The sequence below is a fragment of the Buceros rhinoceros genome, unplaced genomic scaffold (genome assembly GCF_000710305.1).
Source record: "Buceros rhinoceros silvestris isolate BGI_N320 unplaced genomic scaffold, ASM71030v1 scaffold14204, whole genome shotgun sequence".
NCBI classification, from domain to species: Eukaryota; Metazoa; Chordata; class Aves; order Bucerotiformes; family Bucerotidae; genus Buceros; species Buceros rhinoceros.
In genome coordinates, this window is record NW_010406595.1 from 6,198 (window position 1) to 30,125 (window position 23,928).

Below are 23,928 nucleotides of genomic sequence, written 5' to 3' on the forward strand. Positions count from 1 at the left end.
TCAATTAGCATTTTGGCACGTATGAGTGCATTTCTTTTATTATAGCTGAAAATCTCAAAGTAATCTCCCTTCTGGTCCTGAAGAGAAGGTGTGTGCATTGGTGGAAACAAACATGCATTCACAGGGTGAGCAAGTGCTGCATCCCTGTTCATTAGAGTTTGGCATTTTAACAGACACCCGGGGGAAGTGACGGGTGGAAGCAATGTGTCACCGTGGTAACCAGGACATCTTGTTTTAGCATGTACATTAAAAAACACACTGGACAGAACAAAATTAGTCACCTAGAAAAATACTCATTTCTGGGCAAAACTAATCACAAACAACGAAAATGAAAAAGTCTTGGCATTGTCCTGTGAGATAAGAGACAAAAATTGTGATTTTTTTCATTTTTGAGAACTGACAATTTGTTTTGAGCTAGGTTTTTTTCTTACTTGCAAGAAACAAATGCCTCCTCTCCTCTGCCCTCTTTATGCTTCCCAGAGTACTTTAAGATTTACTTTCTCATGTGGCAAGTTACTCCTTAAATGGATCCTACTAACATTCTTAAGGAGGAACATATCTGGAAGTGAAACCTTCCCAACTTAGTTGATATTATGAAAACAATTTGTGGATTTTGCACCTCCCATGCTGCTGAACAAATGATCAGGAAGAAAAAGAACTGATTTGAGATTCACTAGTATTGCATAAAGGCACATCAAAATTGTGTAAACAACCAGTGCATTCCTATTGCTCTGCAGTTTTTTTACTGACGGTTCATTTCATAATGGTATATAATCAGTAAGTCAAGCGTGAACTGCATTTCCTCATGTCTACTCATTTCAATAACCTGAACTTGCATTTTACCCTTTTAGCTAATCAACTGAATATTGAAGAAGTTAAAAAATGAAATTTCTTGCTTATTCATCTTGCAAACATCCTGTTTGAGTGATCAAGCTCCTATTGCATTTTCTTAAGTCCTCCCATCTACAACCCTTAAGGAAACTTGTCATCACGGGACTTGACATGTAGTATCACTAACAGACACATCAGTGATATGTTTCTCACAAACAAACCTTCTTTTGTAGCTGCATTGTCTCAGCTGACACACATTTAGAAAAGTTTAGAGTAACTAATAACAGCTTTCTGTGAAAAACATGACTCTGCTATTGTAGCAAACATCTGTAATATTAAATGTATTACAAACAGATGACATTTTATCTTGCTGTGTGGCAGCGTTCACACTTTTTTTTTTTAATGGAGAAACAGCCTTATCACAGCCTTATCAACAGCCTTTCTGAATGGCTGAAAGCTAGACTGAAGCTATTTGTAAGGCAAGTCGCATGTTTTAAACAGCTATATATATTATAGAATATAGTCAAGAAAACAAGTGCTACTTTTCACTGTGAGAATAACACTTGTAAAATTTTGAACAAGGCTATTTTCTAATCTGCTAAGTTTTTGAAGGCTAATATAAACCACATTTGTTCGCAACAAAGATAATTTCTGTGAAATAATGCTGCAAGTGATTTGTCTTTCTTTGTGACACTCCAGAAATCTAGAACTCTTATTTTGCTTCCTGCTACTAATTGACAGCTCTGCATGGCTTAAGTAGAGAGGGAAGCCAGAAAAGCCATCTGTTTGGAAGAATGAAAAAGCCTAGTTGTTTTACTCATTTCCTGAGCAAAACGAAGAGCTGAAAGGTTTTCAGTGAGAAAACTGCTTAGACTGCACTAAGCCAGATGTATATAGGGAATTCAAAAAGAATAAATGAAACAGAATTTTCTTAGTTCAGTATAAAACAGTTGCATGGCAAATATGAAGAAACCACTTGTCCCTTTAAGCAGATAATCTGTAAGTTTTCCTGTAAATTTTCCAAATCTCAGATTTGCTTTTCCAAGTGAATTTATATGATGAATAACAAGATAATCTATCAATTAAAAAAAAATTGAATGTTAGCAAAATATCATTATAAATAAATGCCTATAATATTAACTTGAAAGAAACTTTGTGGCTTTAGTCCTTTTAAGAAAACCTAGGATATCTTGTGTTAGAAAAAGCCAATCACTACCTAAATTTTGAATCTGAGAAGCAGAACTCTTACATATTGGAACAGATTACATATTAGCACAGCAAACTACACTAGATTTCTTCAGAAAAATTCAAGCCTAGATGGGCATATTTAGCTTTTGCTCCACAAGTGAAAACTCCTTAATCCACACAATATATTTAATAGCCAAACAGTGATATGCCACTATCAGTGGGACACACTGCTAACTTAACAGATACTTATATGAAATTACCCTACTCTAAGGCTCTCCTTACCAAAACACAGGACCATATCAATTGACAAAAGGCTCTAAATATGGAATCTTTCAGAGGTCATGGATGTTGCACTTTGCTGAGGGACAGACTTCTCTGAGTACACTATCATCTAGCCTTCAGGGTAGGGACAAAAGTGCTATGACTTGTTAGCGCCGATCTTCTGACATCTCTACTTGGATAGCTTGGTCAGAAGTTATTAACTCCTATCAGCACAGCTATGTCGACAGAACAGTAAGTATTCCCATGTGACTATGTGACTCCCCAGCAGAGCCACACAGACCAGAACTTCCACTTCAAATATGGTGTCATTAGGGAGAAGACAGATTAATTAAATAAACCCCCCTAAATAAATTAGTTTCCATTGACCCAGCTGCATATAGTAGGCTTACGAGTCACAGTATGATAGCTAGACAGAACACAGTAAAATCCAAATGCAAGATCTCTTTACCTCTCTCAGGGATGTGTAGGAATTACGGGTGTGGCTGTTCTCCCTTGAATTCAGATTTGGCAGGTGTGTAGTGTCTCACCATAAAGAGCTCACCCTACCGCAGTTTTTGTTAAATAGATATTAGAAGATGCCTTAAAACATCTTTTTGATGCATTCAGGTAGCTGAACAGCTGACAATGACAATAGTATTCAAATAAAATATGCAGTTATCAAAATTAGTTCTGAGTTTGTCTGATATGAATGAATAAAAATAGCTTTTGCCCATTTTCATCTTGATATACCTTTTGAACAGCGCATGAAGTCTCTAACTTACCTAGCAAATTTTCAGGCCATTAACGATGGGAAGGCTGACACCCATTACAGCAATCAAATGAGTGTCATTTTCTGTTTGAAAACAAACCCCAACCTTTATCAGATATATCTACTCAAGATCACTATTCCAACATAGAACCAAAAATAATTACTGTAGTGCCTCCAGCCACAGTTCAATTAAGAGACTGGAAAAATAGATTACGTGCATTTATCTCTGTATATACCTATCCCTAGACACTAACTAGACACGAGGACTAATTTAGATTATACTTGCAGGAATACTTTTCTGGACTACCCAAGTTAATCAATGAATTTGCATCACAGAATTATCTTCAGAACTTCCTTCATTCCCTAATGTTCCAGTCACAAGAATGGAAAAGAATGGCCTTTAAGTCAGTAATAGGAAGCAGGTAATTTTTATTTGCTTTACTAAGCAGACTGACTACTTAGGTCTCACTTCTGAAGTGTATTATGAAAGTGCCTTATTTTACTATTGAGTAATTCAATAGCTCTTCTGCTCATTTTTTTCCCTCCAATTATACTCTTCAGCTACATCACACAGTATCTGAAGCACTCTCTTTGACATTGGGGGTTCAGATGAACCATTAGCTATAGTACTTAGCTATACAACTTGCAAAATAAAAACCCCACAAACATAGCCTTCAAAAATTTAGAGGAAACCAAGCTTTGAGCTGGTAAGTCTCCCATAGCCCCCAAGCAGTGTTCTCCAGAACAGAGGATTAAAGTTTCCAGACTGAACACCAGGCATTTAACAGCTCAAATCTAGATTCTCAGGCCTAAAACAAGGACTCTGCTGGATTTTTCCCTTCTTGAAACAACAGCTTCCCTGGCACCCAAACACATTGCTGTGTTTCCTCAACTGGAAACAAATGATCAAAGAATCCAAATAGTCTGGTGAAAGGCTTATGGAAAAAAAAAATTTCCTCAGCCCCTTCCTGAGAGGCATTCTTTCTTTGATGCAAATCAGACAGGTCCTCAAAGTAAAGCCTTCTCCTTTACCTATTCTCTGAATCGTTGCCTTCCCCGCAGTATATACAAGCCATCCATCTGGAGTTCTCCCACACGTTCTTACTTTAAAAGGCTACTTCCATTTCTGTGGCATAAAATCCCTTGTAGAGCTGTCAAAGGGCTAAAAGGAAGAGCGCCATCCCTTTGGAACTGTCTATTTTAAATGCAAACACATCTATTTCATCTTGGCAAACATGAGTTTGTTCGGTTTTTTTCTTTTTGAAGCATGACAAACAGTTGTAGTTGAGAATGCCTTTTAGCACAGTGACAGAGGCATTTCACAAACTCTATTTAAAGTCTCTCATACTGATCTAATCAACATGCATCACTGTTTATGTTTGACTATGGATTCCCAGACATCCAGTGGAAAAGATTGACAAAACTGCTAAAATATTTCTAGATTTCTAATAGGCTACCTAGCACAAGTCACCGTTGCTAAAGCTGAGGCAAATATCCCTACTACTCTAGGAAAAATTGTTCACTATTATCTAGCAATTATTTCCACACTGAAAGTCTGGCACCATCAGCATTCTTCTAAGCAAGAGTACAAGTTTGTTTTCAACACTGAACCTTGTTGCTCTTCTCTGAAATAACCTCTCTTCAACTTGTATTTATCGTGATATAGCATTCAAAATTGGAAACAGTACAGAGGAGATCTCACAACAAACACAGCACCAAGTAGAGCAGAATAATTACCTCCTGTGCCTCACATCTGATGCTTTTGGTATTATTACCCATAACGGGTTTTGTTCTGGTATCCCTGGATTTTAACTCTTAAGTCTGAGATGTTATAACATCCAGAATAAGTAGCACAGAACTGCTTCATTCCTCAACAAACTCATGGCCCTAACACTCAATCCGTTTTTCTCTGCCAAGTTTTACAGGGACAGTCTGTTCCATCATCCAGATTATTAATGAAAACATTGAATAAACTGGTAAACCTGATCACCATACAGTGTTTTAACGAAGAAAGTATTTCCCAAGAACATCATGTGGGAAAAATTCTTCCTGAAAAGTATGCAGCAACATACTTCCTAAAGTATGTTACTTTATGTACGTAACATACTTCCTAAAGTACGTTACTTCGCTTCAGCATGTTAGAGAATCTTAAGAATAGCTTAAATGAGATAAAACCTTAGCAAAAAAAAAAAAAGAAAAAAGATATTACAAATCCAGGCTCGGTTTAGTCACCCTAATATGAAAAAATAGGACAAAAAAAATCGAGGTGGGAAGTTAAAATAGCCTTCCATGGGCCAAAGTCAGCAAGTTACTATTGGCTGTTCATATGCAAGTTAACTTTGCCTTAATCAGTAAGACAAGTCTGTAGTAGCAACTGATGTGTTTACCTTGTACATACAGGGGTAACTTGTTGCCTTATCTACTAATATAAAATTCTCCAAATGCATTGTCAGACATGACAAGTCTCTGCTCAGTGTTTCTTTTCATTTACACCTATATATGCAAAGCTTCTCAGCCACCAACATCCCATGACCTCCTTTGGAATTTCAAGAACACTTACATAAAAGCTCAGAAACAGGCTGCCCAAGAGTTACCCGTGATACAGTTTAAAATTGAAAAATGTTTTCCTCACATACCGAACATATAATCATTGGCTTCACACTGCTGCCCATTTACGCCTGTTATTTGCACTGCTGTGTTTTTAGCTCTAGCTCTTCTCAGGTAGGCTAAAGAAAATACTGGGATTTACATTCAGACAGAACTGACTTCTACAGGACACATCAGCAAGTACTGAAGGTTACAGGACACTTTCTCCAGGACTCTCATAGGTGGCTTTTTAACCTGAATGGCTTTAAGTGCTTTACAAAGTTCAAAACTATTTTGATTTTATACCAGATAAAAAATTATCCAGAAGAATGTTTTGTCAGCATTTTCTTACTTTGGAGCTGGAACTATCAACATCCTTACCTAAACATAAAGTGGTCAAGAAACAGATATATGTGTGTGAGAGCAGTATCACAGCATTACTTCAGCAGTTTTTGTATTAATGTAATAAAAAACATGTAAGGAAGCTTTTCCCCCCCCCCTCTTCCACAGTTTAATTTTTTTATTGATCCAGCTTTAAATAATGCTGCTTATTTGGTAACAATATTAGGCAAAAACAAGAGCAAGTGGCATTCTGCATTCCAATATAAGTAATTCAGTAAAATTTTGCAATATATACATTTTATCCAGCTTCTAACATTATAGGTCATCATGCCAATGAAAATTTTTAACAATACAATAAAATCCTTCAAATGGAACTGTTTATGAATGTAATTCAAGAGACCAGACAATTTAATTTCTGAAATTTATATCACTCATGTCCATAATCATTTTACATTTCACACTCATGCTCTCAAATGTTACCCTAGAGGAGACTAAATCTTTTTGTCACATATACTATTAAAGACACTAGCCAGGTTTATAGAGTTACAGAACACTATAATAAGATGTAAAATTAAGTCAGCAAATGTCATAACTTATTACCTACTAAAACGATATCCGATCTACACTAACATTTGACCCATTCAAATACAGTAAGTATTTGGATGATATATACTACCCATTTCACATACCTACAGTGCAAAATAAGTAAGATTTTTTTTTCCTGAGCATACAGAAACTTTAAATCCTTTTTCTTTACCATTGATTGCAATCCATTTAAAATATACTGCCCACATAGCTAGGCTTCTCAAGAATGTATAATTAAGAGAGGCAGAAGTTTATAGATATCAGAAGCCAAATCAGGAATCGGAAGGGTTACAGAAAGTCTCCGAAATTTGTCCCCATTTTTCAAGTCTAAGGACATAACAGGATTTTGACTTATACCAAAAAGTTCTGAAATTACATTTTTTCCATTGACCAAACATTCAAAAGTGTACAAACCACATGCCTTCCAAAAGAGAGAAACAGCCTCTATTTAAACAAACTGTAATACATATTTTAACTTACTATTCTGTAGTTAATGTAATGCCCAGTGAGCTGTGCCTCCAACAGACGTAAGAGAATAAAACTTTTAGGAACGTAATATTGGGCATTTTGTAAGGAAGCTGTATTCCTCACAAGTTCATCTTTTTTCTCAATAGCTACAGACCATGGGTTTCTAATTCAATCTTCTCCTCTGTTTGCAAGATACCAGGTTCTACTGGAGGAACAGGTGGTCTGAGTATAATCTCTGGACCTCCACCATAGATTGACTGAAGAAAATTCCATGTTTCTGCAGATATCTGTCCGGAATCTGCACCTGAAAACATTTTAAAATTTTTAATTACTGTTTAGAATGATTCTTTCATGATTTATTTCAAGTCCATAATAGATACAAAAAAGAAAAGAAGAATATAGACTCAAATTTAAAACCACAAGCTGAATTTGTGCTTTATCTTGCACCAACTGCCAAACCCAATGACGTATTTTGTGCTAATTTTATACTTCTTGATTCTTACAACTACCTGCTCTAAATTATCCAGTACTTAACAAACCTCAAGCATAAAACACATGAAGGTTCTATGATAAACATCTTTCCTGAGTTTTAACAATCAGGCTAACAACTGGTACCTCTTGGTACACAGGAAACAACAATTCATATTTGTATTAAGGACATACAGCCCTGTCAATTACACAGTGAAGTGCAAGGATACAAAGACTCAAGATTCTTGTTTCACCATATAAATCAGTATTGACAGTAAAGCACAAAAATGTGAGAACCACAGTGAAATTCTCAGAAACCCAAAGAGAAACCACTATTGGATCATTAACAGCTCCACTAATGCTCCTTGTATGTGGCACTGATAGGTCAGCCTGATTTCTTTTCATTCACTGATTAAACTCTTTGCTTATGATTCCATTCCTCTGGCTAGAGGACCTTCTTCTGTCTCAAGTCAGGATCCAACAATTATTTCTGATTTTTCATAACCTTTTATAGCAGCAAAGGGCAAGGGAACATTAGCACATTGCCTATCTAGGTTTTAACACAAAGATCTTGTTTGATAAAGCTGAAGAGATTTCTTCACGCTAACCTAGGCAGAGAGAACAAACTTCTGTTCTCCCAGAATAAACCCTTTCTTCTTTAAGCATTAAAAACCTTAACTCATTAAAAACCTGCCCCACAGCAAGTTTTCCCCAATATCCTTATTACATACTATTAATCTGTCTTGTTAAGCCTAATTTCAGCACCCTCCTACTTAAAAAAAAAAAAGCAGCGTCATAACAAGGGGACCTCTCCCCTTACCTCCTGTTCCTTCCTGTCCTCACCACCTACCTGCTCCAGTGAGCGTACTTCTGTATCCTAAGTATAAAAAGTTTCCAAGGAGAAGGTAGAAATAGCTGCACATTTGTTTACCTACACTTACTCTACCATGGGATTTTTCATCTGGAAGTCAGGATACGGCTCCTATGCCAGTACTGATGACATTACGCCTCAGTTTTAGTCGTTTAGGTTCAGGTTTTCAAAAACAACTCCATCTCTGCAGGCACGGGAGTAGATCTTCACTCCCATACCCAGATTCCAGCTGTTCTAATGGTCAGGATCAGCTGAACAGGCGCAGTGAACTAGTGCACTGGGCTCAGGTCCACTGGATCACAGAAATATGCAATACTGTACACTATTTAGTGGCACTCTCACCTCTTCTCTCATGACTAAGAGACAAATTTTCTGCAGCCTGTTCATCTTCATTTTTACTCACATTTTAATTTGCATCCACGTAACTGAAGGTAAGTCAACAGCTGGTTAATTTGCTACAAACTACTGATTCCAAAATGATTTTTTTCATTGTCAGATGGTTTATACATTGTAATTGAATTCTACATTAGTGCTTGAATCATTACAATGTACAAAACGCATGGGTGCAAGAACGCATTCATTTTTAAATACAGTCTTTACATTTTACAGTTGGTGACATTTATGCAGGGCCTAATGGCCTCCAGTGAACTGCCATTGGTTGGTCCACTGTACGCCGTGGCATTAAATTGGGAAAAAGTCCAGTTAAATAAATGCTGATCTTAATGCTGTAAATTTAAGCTGAGCTACAATTATTTTGAATAGTCACAGGAAAAGTCTTCATAAAGCAGACCGTATTAGAACTTTCTCTGTACCTACAAATTTCCAGCAAACGGCATTAAGCTGACTCTCAGGAACAAAGAAATCTGTCTTTGCATGCTAGAGAAGTTTTTTCAGTGTACAGTGGCAAATACCTTGCAAAAAAATGAGCAACAGCATTTACATGCTGTGGTTTATTTCCCTCTGTTAGAAGTAGCTCTCAGTTCAAATTCAGTTTCAAGATTTAAGTAACTACATACAGATATATGACAGTCTAAAAGCCAAGCATCTCTCAACTTACATTAGGAAAATCCAAATCAAACCAAGTGATACAAAGCCAAAGCATCTATCCGCTACTTTGAGGCTACTCTGCACCTCCTTCTACACTCTCATCTGCACTTGGATGAGTCTATTACAGATACTAATTCTTTATTTTAGGAATAAACTGGTTCCCTCAAAATGTGCACCACACAGATTCACTAGGAATTGCTACTTTATTATAACAGTTGAAAAAAGAATTCATAATAGATTTTCCAAACTTCAGCAAATACGTTAAGGAGCCTAAAGCTGCAGCAATACTGCACACCCACCTTGTTTTAGTACAGCATTTCCACACTTGGATACTGAAATCTTAGCGTTATCAATAGGACCAGGAGGATCTAGTGTGACAGAAAGACGACTAAAATTAGGACATAACACAAAGAGCAGGTTGGAGGTTCTATTTTCAAATAGGAGAAATAGCTTGCTTGTTTACTGCTTGTTCCTGTACTGCTTTAACAGTGCGTCTACATTGTTAAAACCTCATCAGAATTTTAATTAATAGCAAGTTTTTCAAAGCATTCATGATTACAGTAATTCTTCCAGCAATGCAAAAGACAAATTATCCTAATTCCTACCCCAGCAAAGATGTCCTAGAGCAGACTCAGACAAGACTGTAGAACAGTTTATCAGTGTTTCCGTTTCAAAACTTGAGGCTACCTAATGAGGACTGAAGTGTTATTAGAGTTGTTACTCAGTTATCTATGAGTTTACGTTGTGATAGGTCATATTTCCTCCAGAAATTGCAGCATTATTTGTAAGTTTGCACAGCAAAATCTATCCCCTCTTGTATACAGATCCAATTTTTTTGCTGCTGCTAACAGCAAACCCTCTGCAAACAAGCAACATTCTTTCCACAACCATCCTGTTATCCCTTCTTGAGGCTATTCTGTAATTTGGTTCCTGGATATATTTGTAACCTATGTCTTAGATGTTTAAAAGGTTCTGTTGCCTTCTCTAACTGTTCTTCCTACATCCTTCTACCAAAACAGAAACAATCACTTAAAAAGTACTACTACATGACAACAAGAAAAGATTAGCCATATTTTGGAATGCAGCACAACTCACCGCTGTCTTTACCCTTTACAAATCCTTCCCACTCTCTGAACCATTGCATACTGATGCAGTACAACGTTGATGCAGATTCTTCTTCTTGGAATGCTCTATTAAGCTGAAAGGAAAAAGAATCCACATCTTTCTGCTTTGTTTCTTTAAGCTACTGAATTAATTTTAACCATTATAAATATTAACAGCATAGTTACAGGACATTTTAAAGAATGACTGACCATCAGAACAATAAACACCTGGTGAATTCCCAAGGTGAGATTTTGATGTAGTGGTAGCTTTCCTATATAAAAGATGATTTATTCTTTACTTGAGAATGTATTTATTTTTTTCCTGAAAACAACAACAAGTTGTTTTTAAGCACAAGAGCTTATCCATCAAACACTACTGGACAATTACTGTGAAGGCAGAACTTCCAAGTAGCAAAAGAAACCAGAAAACTTATTTTTGTAAAAGAAAGTAAGTTTCTAAAGATTTGCTCCATTATTTTATGGAAGGTTCTTTGTGTGATGAACTGTATCTTCATTTATGTTTGGTTTTCCCCTAGTACTCTGAACAGATGCCAGTACATTTGCATGCAAGACATGGTGAACTAATGCACAGGGACTTTTCATGACATGACTTTACTTCAGTTTAAAAAACACAAAATATTTTTTGTTCCTACTATTAAAAAAAAACCACCAAAAAAATTTACATTCTGCTTCTCTGAGTTTGTTGCAAGGCAATGTAAGTGACTGTATAAAAAAACCAGCTAAGTAAAGAGTCTCAGTTGCATTCAACTAAATTTGTTTCTATCATTTAAAAAAAAAATTTTACAATTCAGATTTTAGAAAGTTTAACATTTTATTCTTTTTCAGAGACTACAAATCTTTTCACAGTATTGTTAAGAAATGTGCAAAAAGTCACTTAAACCTTTAAAAGCATTATCTTTTAGCTCCTTAATAACATAGCTATGTTTCCCCTTGAAGCGATGAACCTAAAGCATCAACACAACTTCTTAAGGTTCCAGAGAGAGTAAGTTTTGCAATCATTCCCTACAGCAGTCTTTATGGAGATAACAGAATTTTCTGTCTGCTAACCAGTAACAATTCTTGCACAACAGTGCACATTCAATCATTGTTTATACTGGAAAAATACTGATTGCTAAAGCAAATGAGGTTGACTCAATGTTGTTAACAATAATTACTACCCAGTGGTAACCCAGACTGAAGAAAAAAGAATTACTAAAAAGTCCAAATAGCAGTTAAACCATGGAAAAGCTGACACAATCGCTGAAGTATGATTAACACACAGATAGAACTGATAGAAGAGCTGCAATTGTATTTTTCTCCCTCTCATGAATGAAGATAGCAGAAACCGGTCTCCAATATCGCCGCATTTATTTTCACCGAAAACTTCGAAATGTGTTTTTTATTTAAGAATTACAAAATCATTATTACTAGTTATTTTACCATTCAGATTTATGCATATCATGTCTAACTCAGGGAAAACATAGTAGTTACTTGGTATATACAGTACCAAAGTATCTACTTCACACTGAATTATTTATGATTGTTTATGTCTCCAATGGTGTTTTTAAAAAGAGATCTAGAGATTGTGATTAACTTTTTGTGCTTAAACCTTATCAGATTGCGCAGAACAGATCACTGGCAGTGTGCAAGGAACAACTGCTCATGTGGGTGCACTCTGTTTCCATACTCTAAAAAAACAATTTAAGAAACACATTAAATATTTTCTTGAAGTATATTTCCATATAAAGTTATTTGAGATTTCACAAGAACATTACTGTTGCCAACGGGAAAGAAGGGATTCTATATAGGTATACATATATTTAATAAAGTCAATTTTTTACAGGAATCACCTATGCACTTCTGGTAACCCCCTGTGTCAAGTCATGAATATCAGGCAATGTCAAAAAGCAGAATGAATAAGTGTTTACTTTTTTACCCGAATAAACATCTCCAATTCATTTTTCCTTCTTTTTTCAATTCTTTCAGACTCTATCTGGCAGGTGTGACAAACATACAGATGGTTAACAGCTGGTCCTCCTCCATACCTGCAGTAAAAGTAATAAAACATTAACATTCTGGAAAAGACCACGTAAAGATCGTGTACCTATAGTCATCACAAGTGTCATTAGCTTCTTATACTACATAGAAGTCTGACACGTGCCAGTCACGCTGATCCCCAAACGCCACAATCTATTTTCCTAGTAATATTTTGTACTCCATCCCAACCCATAACAATCTTCCGAGTTCTGACTGCCTAAAACCAGCACAAACTGTCTCAAACTCTGCTGTAGTGCATGCTTCAAAAGGTATTGTTACGGAAAGAACATGCCAGTGAGCAAGTATGCACACCACAAGCAATTTCGTTAAAGGCCTCTAAGAAACAGCTTATGGAGATGTTCCAGCCAGTTCTATCTTAAACATGTTCCTCCAGTCCACTGCAGGCTCTTCATCAGTTTGCTGCCTTCCTGACACCCGCCTCTAAACTTACTGTTCTTACAAAGTTATTCTCCATGACCCTCCCTGCCATGGAAGTCTGCAGGGGCACCGTTAATTGAGAAGCAGAGGAGTATGCACTCGTGCCCGTGTGTAATGAATGTGGGCAGCATTTGCTAGTCTGAAAACTACAAGCCTGATAAAGAGAATATTCTTGAATTACTAGCAGCCTCAAGAGATGCATTTACTAAAACAGAAATGTCATGTTAAAATATACACTGAGGTAAGGATATTCCAGGTTCTGTTTCCTGGTTGAATAATCAGAGCTGTTTTCCAACTTTCTCTTCAAAAACTTCGTATTTTATTACAAAAATATTCCATTGAACAAGATAAAAGAGAGTGCTCCTAAGTATAGCAACGTGAATTTAAGTTCAAAATATGAAAGTTCTTTTACCAAGAGTGAAAAAATTACATAGTAAATAAAAAGAAACAGAAATCTGCCATGGAAGGCACCGCACTGCTTTTTCCCCTTTTAGACTTTTAAGTTTGTCAGCCCGTAACAATAATTTGGGGTGCTATTTTTTGCCCAAATACAGAAGTGTTGTGTTTTAACTGAGTATTAAAGCATTATTTTAGTACTTAATACAGTACCTTACATACAAGTTTTTTGGTCTATCCTCAATCATCCCAACTTAACGAAGACATACATTTCATAAAACGGTTACCTACCATGTAGGTTATACCTCTGAGGATGACACTTTGTCTTTAGTTGGCACTGATCAGTTCACAAGTTTAACTGAAATAAGTCATACACAGATTGTACTATATTACCTTTAAGCAAATCTGACCCCAAAGTATTTGAAGTTGAATAGGACTAGTGCCATGTGAACAGCAAAATAAATGTGTTTGGGACATGGATTAGCAATTGGCATTCTAGATAAATTAACTTCTTTTCTTTAATACTAATCTCAGTAAAAAAAATCAGCTTCCACCATATCTGGCTTCCTCACCCTAAACTGTCACTGCAGCCACAGTACTCTCCCATAATTCCTAAATAACAGCAAGTCAAAAAGCAAAATATCAAGTAACCAGACAGAACAACAACAACAAAAAAGTTTCACAGTAAGAATTTATAGCTCTTCTCTACTTAGTAGGTTGCTCTCAAAATCTGGAGAGGTTTTTGGAACTTCCAAATTTCTGTCAAATGACCAAAGTTTGACATCTTGTTAAAAAAGTTTATAAAAAGGGGAAAGCAATGAGAAGTTTAAAAACATTTTCCTTCAGATTTAACAATATTTCTGCATACAGAAACTGTATAATGCCTTTGTCAGTTGGAAGAAAAATTCAGCACATCTATGAAAGTGGAAATAAGCTTGAAATAGTATGGTTTCTATTTCACTTGTGTCTGTTGAAACTCTAAACCAAAAAAACCCGCAACCCTTTATCTAAGGTGCTTAGGTGGCAGGAAATTAAAATCATTTAATTCAAGTGAATACATAGTTCTTAAGGTCATCAGCAAAGCTCTTCTGCAGCTTTTTGTTACTTTAAAAGGAGACACATCTTCATAAGCAAGCACTTAAACCTGACCTACATTAAAAAATGTGGAGCAGTTTTATGGAACACTTAGATATATGTTATTTTGAAGAACTGGCAGTACTGGCAGCTAAGGCTACGGATTCAAAGCCAACATAAAAGAAAAGCTGTCTCCAGCCAACAAGAGAACAGGAAGCTGATACAGAGAGCTCTTTCAAAATACCTCTTGCAAAGCATAGTTTTGCTGACCTACTTTGTGTCGTTTTGTACATACCATACATGTTTATTGGTTTAATACTCAAGTATTAGCTCAGTAACACACTATGTAGGCTTTCAGCATTATTTTGCATAAGCAAATTATATAAATCAGCTATTTGCAACCCTAGAGTGCCTTAGCTTTGTGCCTAGAATGTATTTTTTTTTTCTAAGCCACTAATTCTGAAGTCTGATGTTGCTGATTGGCATGTATTTGCTCTCAAACTGTGACACTGGATTTTTTCCAGTTACAGTACAAAACTCACCTGCTATAGAGATTATCCCATATATTTTGAGGTAGCATTACAACCAGGTCCTCTATGAAGCTAGCTTTGTGTGGAGGAACACCTGCAGAAGCAACAACAACAACAAAGACTTGCAGATTTTCGCTTGGGGGTACGGGGGAGAAAACTAACTTAGTGGTCTCTAAATTAAAAAAACTCCACCTTTCGATGAATTCAGAGAAATTGTGTGAAACAAGTTTCACCACACTATAATCTATCACTGTATTTAAAGCGAACACTAATTTTAGCCTTTTATGAGGCTGAAAAGTTTATGAAAAGCAGAAGCAAGCTACATGAAAGTTTAAAATTAAAGAGCTAGAATCCTTTTTAGATACTGAGTGCAAATGCTTCTTAAGGTATACAACTAAAATGTTAGATTAAGTATTTTGTTTATGCATGTTAACACATTAGCAAACTGCCTATTCAAAATTCACATATTTGCTGTTTACCTTTTTGAATCTCTTCAAACAACATGAATGCTTGAAACTAGTGAGATTTTGAAGAGGCAGAAATAGAGGGGCTTGCAGAATTAGAAGCATTGAGTTGAAGTGCATGGTAAGCAGCAACGTGCTATGCAGGAATTATTCTGAATAGAGAAAATCTAGTAGTTTGGGCATTTGCACAGGAAGAATCATCTGCTGGAACCCTGCAAAAGGAAAGCCACAGCCACAAGGGCTCCCACGTACACACTCTGCAAATTGCTACAGGTGCGCAATATTCCTATGTTAAAAGTTTGGTTCAGTAACATGGGCAGCACCTCTCGTCTCCTAATTTAATACAGCTGTATTTTTTACTAGAAAATAGTTATAAGAACACTACATAGTAATAATTTCTTGGAATGTTAGCAACCAACATGGCTATTTCCCCAAATATGTTTCAGTTAATGAAAATGAGAGAATTATATTAAGATTTAGCACAAAGTAAAATTTCTGTGTTCCTACAAAAATATACAGAATTTACTACTCTATTTTCACACTGCTATGCACAGAATACTCAGACCAATTTATTGTTCCACAGCTTTCAAAATCATCTTGTTGCTTCTAGCATGCAGCTGAGAAAAAGATTTAGATTATCATCATCCTTAATACTTGGCCTGGCAAAATGACAGGTTTTTTAAAAATGAGAATATACATGTTTAGGAAGTAAGCAGGCAAGCCAAACTGTTCCTCTTTACAAATCAAGAAAGCTTATAAACAAAATCAAATGTGCAGAGAAAAGAAAAAAAATCAGAAATTCACACAGTATTTATTACAACTAGTCAGTTACTAAAACAAGAGTAACAATTTACTTAGAAGTTATAGTTTTAATTTACCTAAGAAGTTAGAGAAGATGTAATATAAACTTTCCATATTCAGATTCCTTTAGTTAAAACAAGTGTACATCCCTATAAGCTACTAGTCAACACAAACATTCTTTTTAAGTGATACTCAGTGACAGTCTCACCTCCATGCATACAGAGAAAGTCATTATTTGAAATTGGTCCTGGCTCTGCAAAAGTCTTGAATTTATTTAACCACTGCCTGGAAACATAGAATTGCAGAAGACTTGGTTCCATCATATTCAGTAGACCTGATATCCTCCGTCTCTCTCTCTGTGCTTCTTCGCTGCTCTTCCTGTTACCAAAATAGAAATCATTAAACAAATACATACATATGCTCGTGCACAGTGCAGATAATTTACTTTGTGAAAAGAAAACTGTACTTTCAGGTAAATTTCCTGGGCCATGTCTATACTTTAAAGTACTACTAGCATGAAATAGCTGACTTAGCATGTGGAAAACCCTGCACCTTTTATGCGCAGCCAGAGCCACCACCTAAATGCATGGCAGGAACACAGACCCTCGTGTTACAGAGCCACATGCCACAAGAGTCAGTACAGTTAGTAGAGAGTGGGAAGGGCAGCAAAGACTACTTGCTCTGTTTAATCTATGCTTGTCCTTAGTTCTCACATGGCACAGGTGTTATCATGCTTACAAGAAAACTTGCCTGCTTAGTTCAAGTCAAAGCCCCCTGACAGTTCCCATTCAACCTAGCAACCTGAGAAATCAAATAGCTAAACTGCAAGGAGGCAGAAAACTGTACTGCAGAGGTGCTTATTACCACAGGTGGAGATAAGGCTCTGCCCATCCGCCAATTTCCTCTATGCATCTTTTGAGCTAAAGCTATGCAAGCTGTATTCCTTAGGCAGATGTTCCTTACTGACCTTCAGAAGTAAGGTTCAACAGCAAGCAGATCGAGTAATTCCCCTACTTTTGCTGTATCTCTCTACTTGGTTTGAACCATTCATCCCATCCTCCCAAAACTCTGACCTGAAACTTGAGTCAGCATCATACAAAAGCCGAGCCAACTCCATTGATTTACAGAGTCCAAGTTAACTCAAACAGCTTATAGAAAAGCTTCAGGTAAACCTAATGGCTATAGTGAAAAGGCTGTTGATAGTATAGCAAAACAAGACTAAAACAGTAGGAAAAACAAATGCTGTAACCTAGTTATCTGCTTAAATTTAGATCAAAATCAAAAAAACCCTTAGAAGTGTGAAAATCAAATTCAAGTAGCTATGTTCACTTTCCAGCTCTAATTTAAAAGTGCATACATATCTCCACTAAGCTTTCAAAAATGTTCTGAAATAACATCTATTTTGTGTATGTGGCAGTTTTGTGGGCATATTCTTTTTAAAAACCAAATTTTATGAAGGCTACCCTTCTATTATTTAAGATGTTTACCCACAATCAGGTACAGTACTTTCTTGGCGATGCAGCATGACTTCCACATTGCTTCTGAAAGACCTACAGAGTCAGAGTTGCAAGCTTAGCTCAGACAGTGGTAGATATGAGCGCTCCTAATGGAAGTTAAACCACTCATTTCTTACGCAACTCTGACACAATCTATTTCACAGTCAGCTTTTAGTGGAAATTTGATCTTAGTACCAGAAGCTCAGAATTTGAAAACAGAGTTAAGTTGCTTTTTATTATTTCAAGTAAAAAAATTCCCTAGACCAAAGATAATAACATGACTTCTCGCCTTTCATTTCAACTTTCAGGAAAGGACCAGCCTACAAATCCTCTGAAATTAAATTACAAAACAGTAAAACTTCTGTTGTTCCACATCCCATCTGCTAAAGACTTTCCAAAATTCCCTTTAGAGCTCTAACAGTTAAGAGCCTTTGTGCAAAACCTCCCCTTGTGCAGAATTCCTTTCTTCTAATTGAAGACGATGTAATTGGTGGTTAATGCTAACAGCTGCTTAAAGTTCTCTTTCTAATCATCTTACCATGCTTTATTTATGCAGATTTAATTTTATTTTTAAATTCCATCCATGTTTTAGCAGTGACAGGGCAAGTGTTAAAGACATAACTGAAGTATTAAGCACAGACATTTCCCTCTCCAGCACAGGCATTTCTGGTTGGTCAAATTCTTCCATTACAGTTCTTACGGGGCAGCTAATTTCTGAAAGCTGCCCAACTGCTTAAAAAGTTACTTGCATACCTGACTCATCACTATGATTTAATTTCTTACCTGTAGAAGAGTGTATTTAATTTCTTACCTGTAGAAGAGAACATAGGCTTCTGCATTTTGCACTGTTGACTCTGATACTTCTGTGACACTCTGATCATCAAATTCATACCACAAATTATTTAAATTGTTGCGACAATAAGCTATATAATGTCCACCTAGAGTGTTAGAAGGAAGAGTTATTAAAAAGTGTACAGACCTGTCCACTTTACTTCGCAATACATGAAAAAGAAGTTCAAAAAAACCAAGTCTTAAATGGGAGAATCATTACATCATTGGCAAACACAACTTGGATATTAACTTCTCTCAAACTCAGGATAAGCTTTTTTTCCTGAATTTGTATCAACTAGGGAAAGTTGGACACAGCTTTCAGCATATTCTTGAACTCTTCAAGCAGTTTCTTGTCTAATGTACTCCTGAACTTACTCAGAGTAAGACTGTCTGAACAATTTATCCTAATCAGTTTCCACAATGAACTCTTTTCAAATCTTAGCATGCCTTATAACAGAAATTATCAGATGGGTAATGGTTCCATGATATCAGGATCATACTTAACTGTGTTTTGAAGATTATTCATAATACACTTTATTAATACATTCAACTGTCAATAATTTAATAATCAAATATCTACTAAACTGATTATGAGAAGCATCATTCAGCAAGCACTAAACCCAAGATGAAAAAGCATCCAGAAAAAATGCAAATAACTTCACCTAAACAATGGATACGTCAAGTCTGGGGAGTATGAGGGGGTATGTAACTTCTATAAAAATCTATGAAGTTTCTGGCTTCAAACATTTCTTTCTCCTATTTTCCAAATCTTATAAATACTGCAAGCATCTAGACAGAAACAAGCTTAAGATATAGCAATAAGACATTTATTCAGCTACTCACCACTACCCATAAATAGTTACTGCCTGTTTTGGGGTTAATTGGCAGCTATCAACCAAGAGAACATATTTTTAAAAAATTTCTGGCATCTTTGTGGTGGTTTGTGAACTCTTTCCAAAAAAAGGCACACAAGGCATTGAAACTCTAGACAAACAGCAGCTGTGTAGAACAGCTGATCAACTGGTCACCTGCTGGCATATAACTTTATTTGTACATTTACCCTGTTCACTTTCAGTAGCTCATATAGATTTTTTTCACTTAATATTCCAGGATCTGTTGATGTTACATTTTGATTACCGATGCTCATCTATTTACCCTTCAGTATATGGATATGCATAAGTATATGCTTAAACAGAAGTGCTGATGTGATTATCAACTGCAAAGACAAAACAATCAACCTCATACTTACTGCTGGCAGTTCCATGATGGCAGATGACAGACAGGAGATCGTAATTCACTATTTGAGCTGGACTGTCCTTTGCAAGGAAAGGCTGAAGATCAAGGCCTTCCAAGGGAAAGGACACATGGGTCCCAATTTTTGTGGAAAACATAAGTTCATGTCTAAATCTTTTGAGATGAATGCACAATATCTGTAAGAAGGATCAACAGATTCACTCAATGTGAATAATACATGCTACTATCTGATATTTTATAACTACACTGTGCATGCCGTCTTCTCCTTTATCATCCCAAAAGGATTACTTTTCACTGTGGCCCGACGAAACCATCACAAAGCTCTGTGTTCCACAGACTTTTTTTTCTTTTTTTAAATTAATCACAACTCAAGGAGTTAGAAATGAATTTGTCATTACAGAAGATTTATTACTGACAGGATTAAAAAAAAAAACAAACAATACAGTCCTGAACAGTTACTAACACTGATGCAGCAATGAACAACATACCTTTTCTCTTCCTCAATGCATATATTGCACAATCTTGTCATGAGAGACATTAATTCTTGCTGATTATTGCAGTCATCAACTCATGTTTTGAAGTGTAAGACTGGATTAATTTTAAAACGTAAACTTACACACAATACTTATATAAAATATTATCAGTCTGTCTGTGGTATTTAATTCTATGACCTACAAAAGAAGTAAGTTGTGCAGGCTGAAAGAACCAGCATAGAAAACCCCCATTCTACTAGCTTAACTTTTCATGTACAAGATTCACTCTTTTACAGGGTAAATAATCAAACGATGCTTGTATTATTAAAACAAATGCCAATACAAAGATTTGCTTTCATCATGTAACATTATATAAACACAATTTACTCCATGCAACTCATTAGTCTTACCACATTCCTAATCATGCAGAAAAAAGTGCTTTAAAGTGCACATAGTAACAGTACCTCAGGAAATTTTTGCACTTTGCAGAATTTCACCCCGTTTCTTAACCTAAGCAAAGAACACAAAACAACCAATACTTAGTTCTGAAAAGGTTTTTCATTTTATTGTGCTAGATCAGCAAAAGTGTAAGCTGAACACTATGTTAGCAAACCCAAAATATTTCTGGAATGTAGACTAGACGTAGAGTAGCCAAAAAGATACAAACAATGACGCTTCAGAAGTAAAGACAATCTGTACTGCCGAAAAATTTAAAGCAGCATGTACAGATAATCAAGTTCCGTCTAGCTAAAAGTTTCTCTTAGGATAAAAGAATAAAGTTTAAGTTTCAGCAAAAGATAAAAAAACCACCAAGGTTATTTTTAAGGAATTAACTACAGCAGATCACCAGTTATACAGCAAATAACAACACTCCTTTTCCATGAAGGGCTTTGAGCAGTCTTCAGACCACTTCTGTGCTTGGTTCTTTAGTATTTAAAGCCATAGCATGTTTGTTTAACACATCAAACATGACAAATAATTTAGCGCATTTGTTTTGCAATAGGGTATGTTGAGTCAGTGCTTCCTGACTCCTGCACCTGTGTAATACTAAATTTCTGACAACCAGTACACAAGGTAATATCAAAAGATTAATAGTATTGTGACATATCCACCACAAATAAATGCCTCTTGACTAACAGTAGCATACACCACTCAAATTAAGACAAGTTAAACCAAACCAAGGTAGAAGCCAGCTTACTTTTTACACCTTCCACAGCTGTACATGTTATCACCTACAAATATCAAGGAGAAGAGAAACAGCCATTATTCTCTAAATCCAAATGGTTACCCTTCAAGCATACTCACTCAATATACAAAAGTTTCAAGGGAATTTAGGTTACGTTATTCAAGTTGTATGAGTGTTGACATAGCAACTAAATAGAAAGGCTCTTAGGTTTTCTGCTTTTAACTATGAAGTAGTAAAGCATAATCTGAAGAGACGATGCTATGTAATTTTAAAGGGATATAATTTACTAAATGCAAATTAAAGTTATGAGAATAAGTGTTAATATAGTAGAGTTTGACATTCTTATGAACCTTCGGTTGATACTATTTCCATAAACCAAATTCAGATTTACTTGACATTTCTAAACCAACTTTCATAGGCATTTCTTGCCTCAACTATTCAACTGAGAAGCTTACCTTTTTGAAATAAATGATCCCGTAAGAGCAAGGAATTATTATTACAGCCTAACAGGTGGCCGTTGCTTAATTGCATGAAGCTAAGAAGATACTAATCAGCTTATTGTGAAAGGAGGAAAAAAAAACTCAGAAGAAACATGTTAACCTCTTACCCTTGAGCTCATCTCTGGCGAAAAAGGCAGCAAGACAATCTTGTAAGGTTACAACTGGACCCCAAAACCAGCTAGGAACACATGAGACAACAAACCTGAAACATCATTGATAGAAAAGAAAGAAAACCAACAAATGTTCTGCCAGAAAAGCAGAAACGGGAAGTTTAAAATAAATAAATAAATGAACCAAGGTAAATATTATTTACCTTTTGAAATATTCCATAAAAAAAGCTATCCATCCCTGGGGGGCATATGCGTCTCCACATGACCCTGCTTTGACTAGAGAGGTCTGATGACTTGCAGAATGGAGTTTAGCAAGATCTTCCTTACCTGGAATAGGCAAGGACAGATCCTGAAAGGTCTCCAGGGTTACAGACAGCTAAAGAAGGAAACAAATGAAACAAAATAGAGTTGAACTTGAAGAGAAACAGCAATTAAATTGAGGTCTGTAAAGTTCACCACTAAGTCACTGTATAGCTGAAAATTCTACTAGGTAGCGTTATATAAGGAGATGTAAGAATTAATTTTCTAAAAAAGAGAGGAAAACCCACATCATCTTAGAGTAAGCTTAAAAATTTTGAGTGATAACAATGTGCAAGTCATTATTGATTATTTGTCTTTCTACTAGTCATACAAAGCACTACGATTTTTGCCTCAGGCTCCCATTACACAAGATAGTTTCAGAAAGCTTCAGCCTATTGTTTTGACAGTATTTTACTTTGACACTATCTTGACCTGATGTAGCTGGAATGACTGCAAAACAGACCCAGCTGTGTATTTTCTTTCTCCCATGCTGTATTTAGTGATCATATAGCCACAAAGTAAACATCAAGCAAGCTTTAAAAATTGTTATATGCCCTGAGGTCTCGATATTCTTAGATCTAAAACAAGGGAAGCAGTAAGGGCATGCAACTGCATCAGGGTTAGGTTTAAACCTTACATTGACAAACTTCTCCCCAGTGCAAGGATTTAGATATCCAATATTTGATACTATTGCTTTGAAATGGAAGTGGTCCTCTAGATATATTTAGAAAATTGACTTTAAAACGATCACGAGGGCTGTTCCAAGTAATTTTACGAGCAAATAGTACAGAAAATATCAACTGTTCCTATGCTACACCACATTTTGGGGTAGAGGACAACTTCAGAAAGCAGTTAATGATTCATATGACCTGCAAAAGAAAGTGTCTTTACCTGGATTTTTTGAAAGACATTAATTTTCTTAGCCTCAATCTACCTGATAAACTCTTAGGAGCAGTATGATTCCAGTACTGTCTTTTATTTTCTTTGTAACAGTATGTACTCCAGAACTTATGACAGTAGCAGGTATAACATTAGGATATTCATAACATTACTAAAAACTAATCATACCTAAGGGAAGTTGAAGAGCAAGCCTCCTTCTCCATTTATGGCTGTAAACCAACTCTCAAAATGTTATTTTTCAGCTCTAAGTATCCAGCTCAGTGAATGCAAGCTAGTCTAAATACAAAGTGCTGGTAGTAGCTGCTATTACTCTGAGTAAACAAGTATGAAACATGAGGCAATCTGCTTCAAAATAATAGTAACCAGAGAATGACTGTATTCGTAAAGCTGTGATTACTTGCATTGGGGAAAAAAACCAACAACAAACTGTATTAAAAGCTAGAACTTCCCCTCCTTACTCACCCGATCACAAGTCAAGCACTGTACTGAGCTTACTATAGTCCCATCAAATATATCAGAGATAACACTCCTGTACTTCTTGCGCTTCTTCCTTTTTGGTGATGATACAGTTGAAACTATAAAATGACAAAAATAAAATGCTGACAGTAAGTCAAGAAAC

The 23,928-nt window shown here is 36.0% G+C and overlaps 1 protein-coding gene across 1 annotated transcript in view; it reads right to left on the reverse strand.

The window, feature by feature from the left end:
* Window positions 1-6,137: 6,137 nt before the first annotated feature.
* The window catches only part of USP33 (ubiquitin specific peptidase 33), a 36,675-nt gene continuing 18,884 nt past the window's right edge, over window positions 6,138-23,928 (reverse strand). Inside the window, exons 11-23 of the mRNA XM_010134177.1 lie at window positions 23,772-23,884; window positions 22,313-22,485; window positions 22,107-22,201; window positions 21,512-21,545; window positions 20,778-20,823; window positions 19,836-20,016; window positions 18,567-18,693; window positions 16,468-16,637; window positions 15,007-15,088; window positions 12,456-12,564; window positions 10,512-10,614; window positions 9,716-9,784; window positions 6,138-7,334 (exon numbers count right to left, since the gene is read on the reverse strand). Coding sequence (XP_010132479.1) covers window positions 7,177-7,334; window positions 9,716-9,784; window positions 10,512-10,614; window positions 12,456-12,564; window positions 15,007-15,088; window positions 16,468-16,637; window positions 18,567-18,693; window positions 19,836-20,016; window positions 20,778-20,823; window positions 21,512-21,545; window positions 22,107-22,201; window positions 22,313-22,485; window positions 23,772-23,884 — 1,460 coding nt within the window. The 3' untranslated portion in view covers window positions 6,138-7,176. The remainder of the gene's footprint in view (window positions 7,335-9,715; window positions 9,785-10,511; window positions 10,615-12,455; window positions 12,565-15,006; window positions 15,089-16,467; window positions 16,638-18,566; window positions 18,694-19,835; window positions 20,017-20,777; window positions 20,824-21,511; window positions 21,546-22,106; window positions 22,202-22,312; window positions 22,486-23,771; window positions 23,885-23,928) is intronic.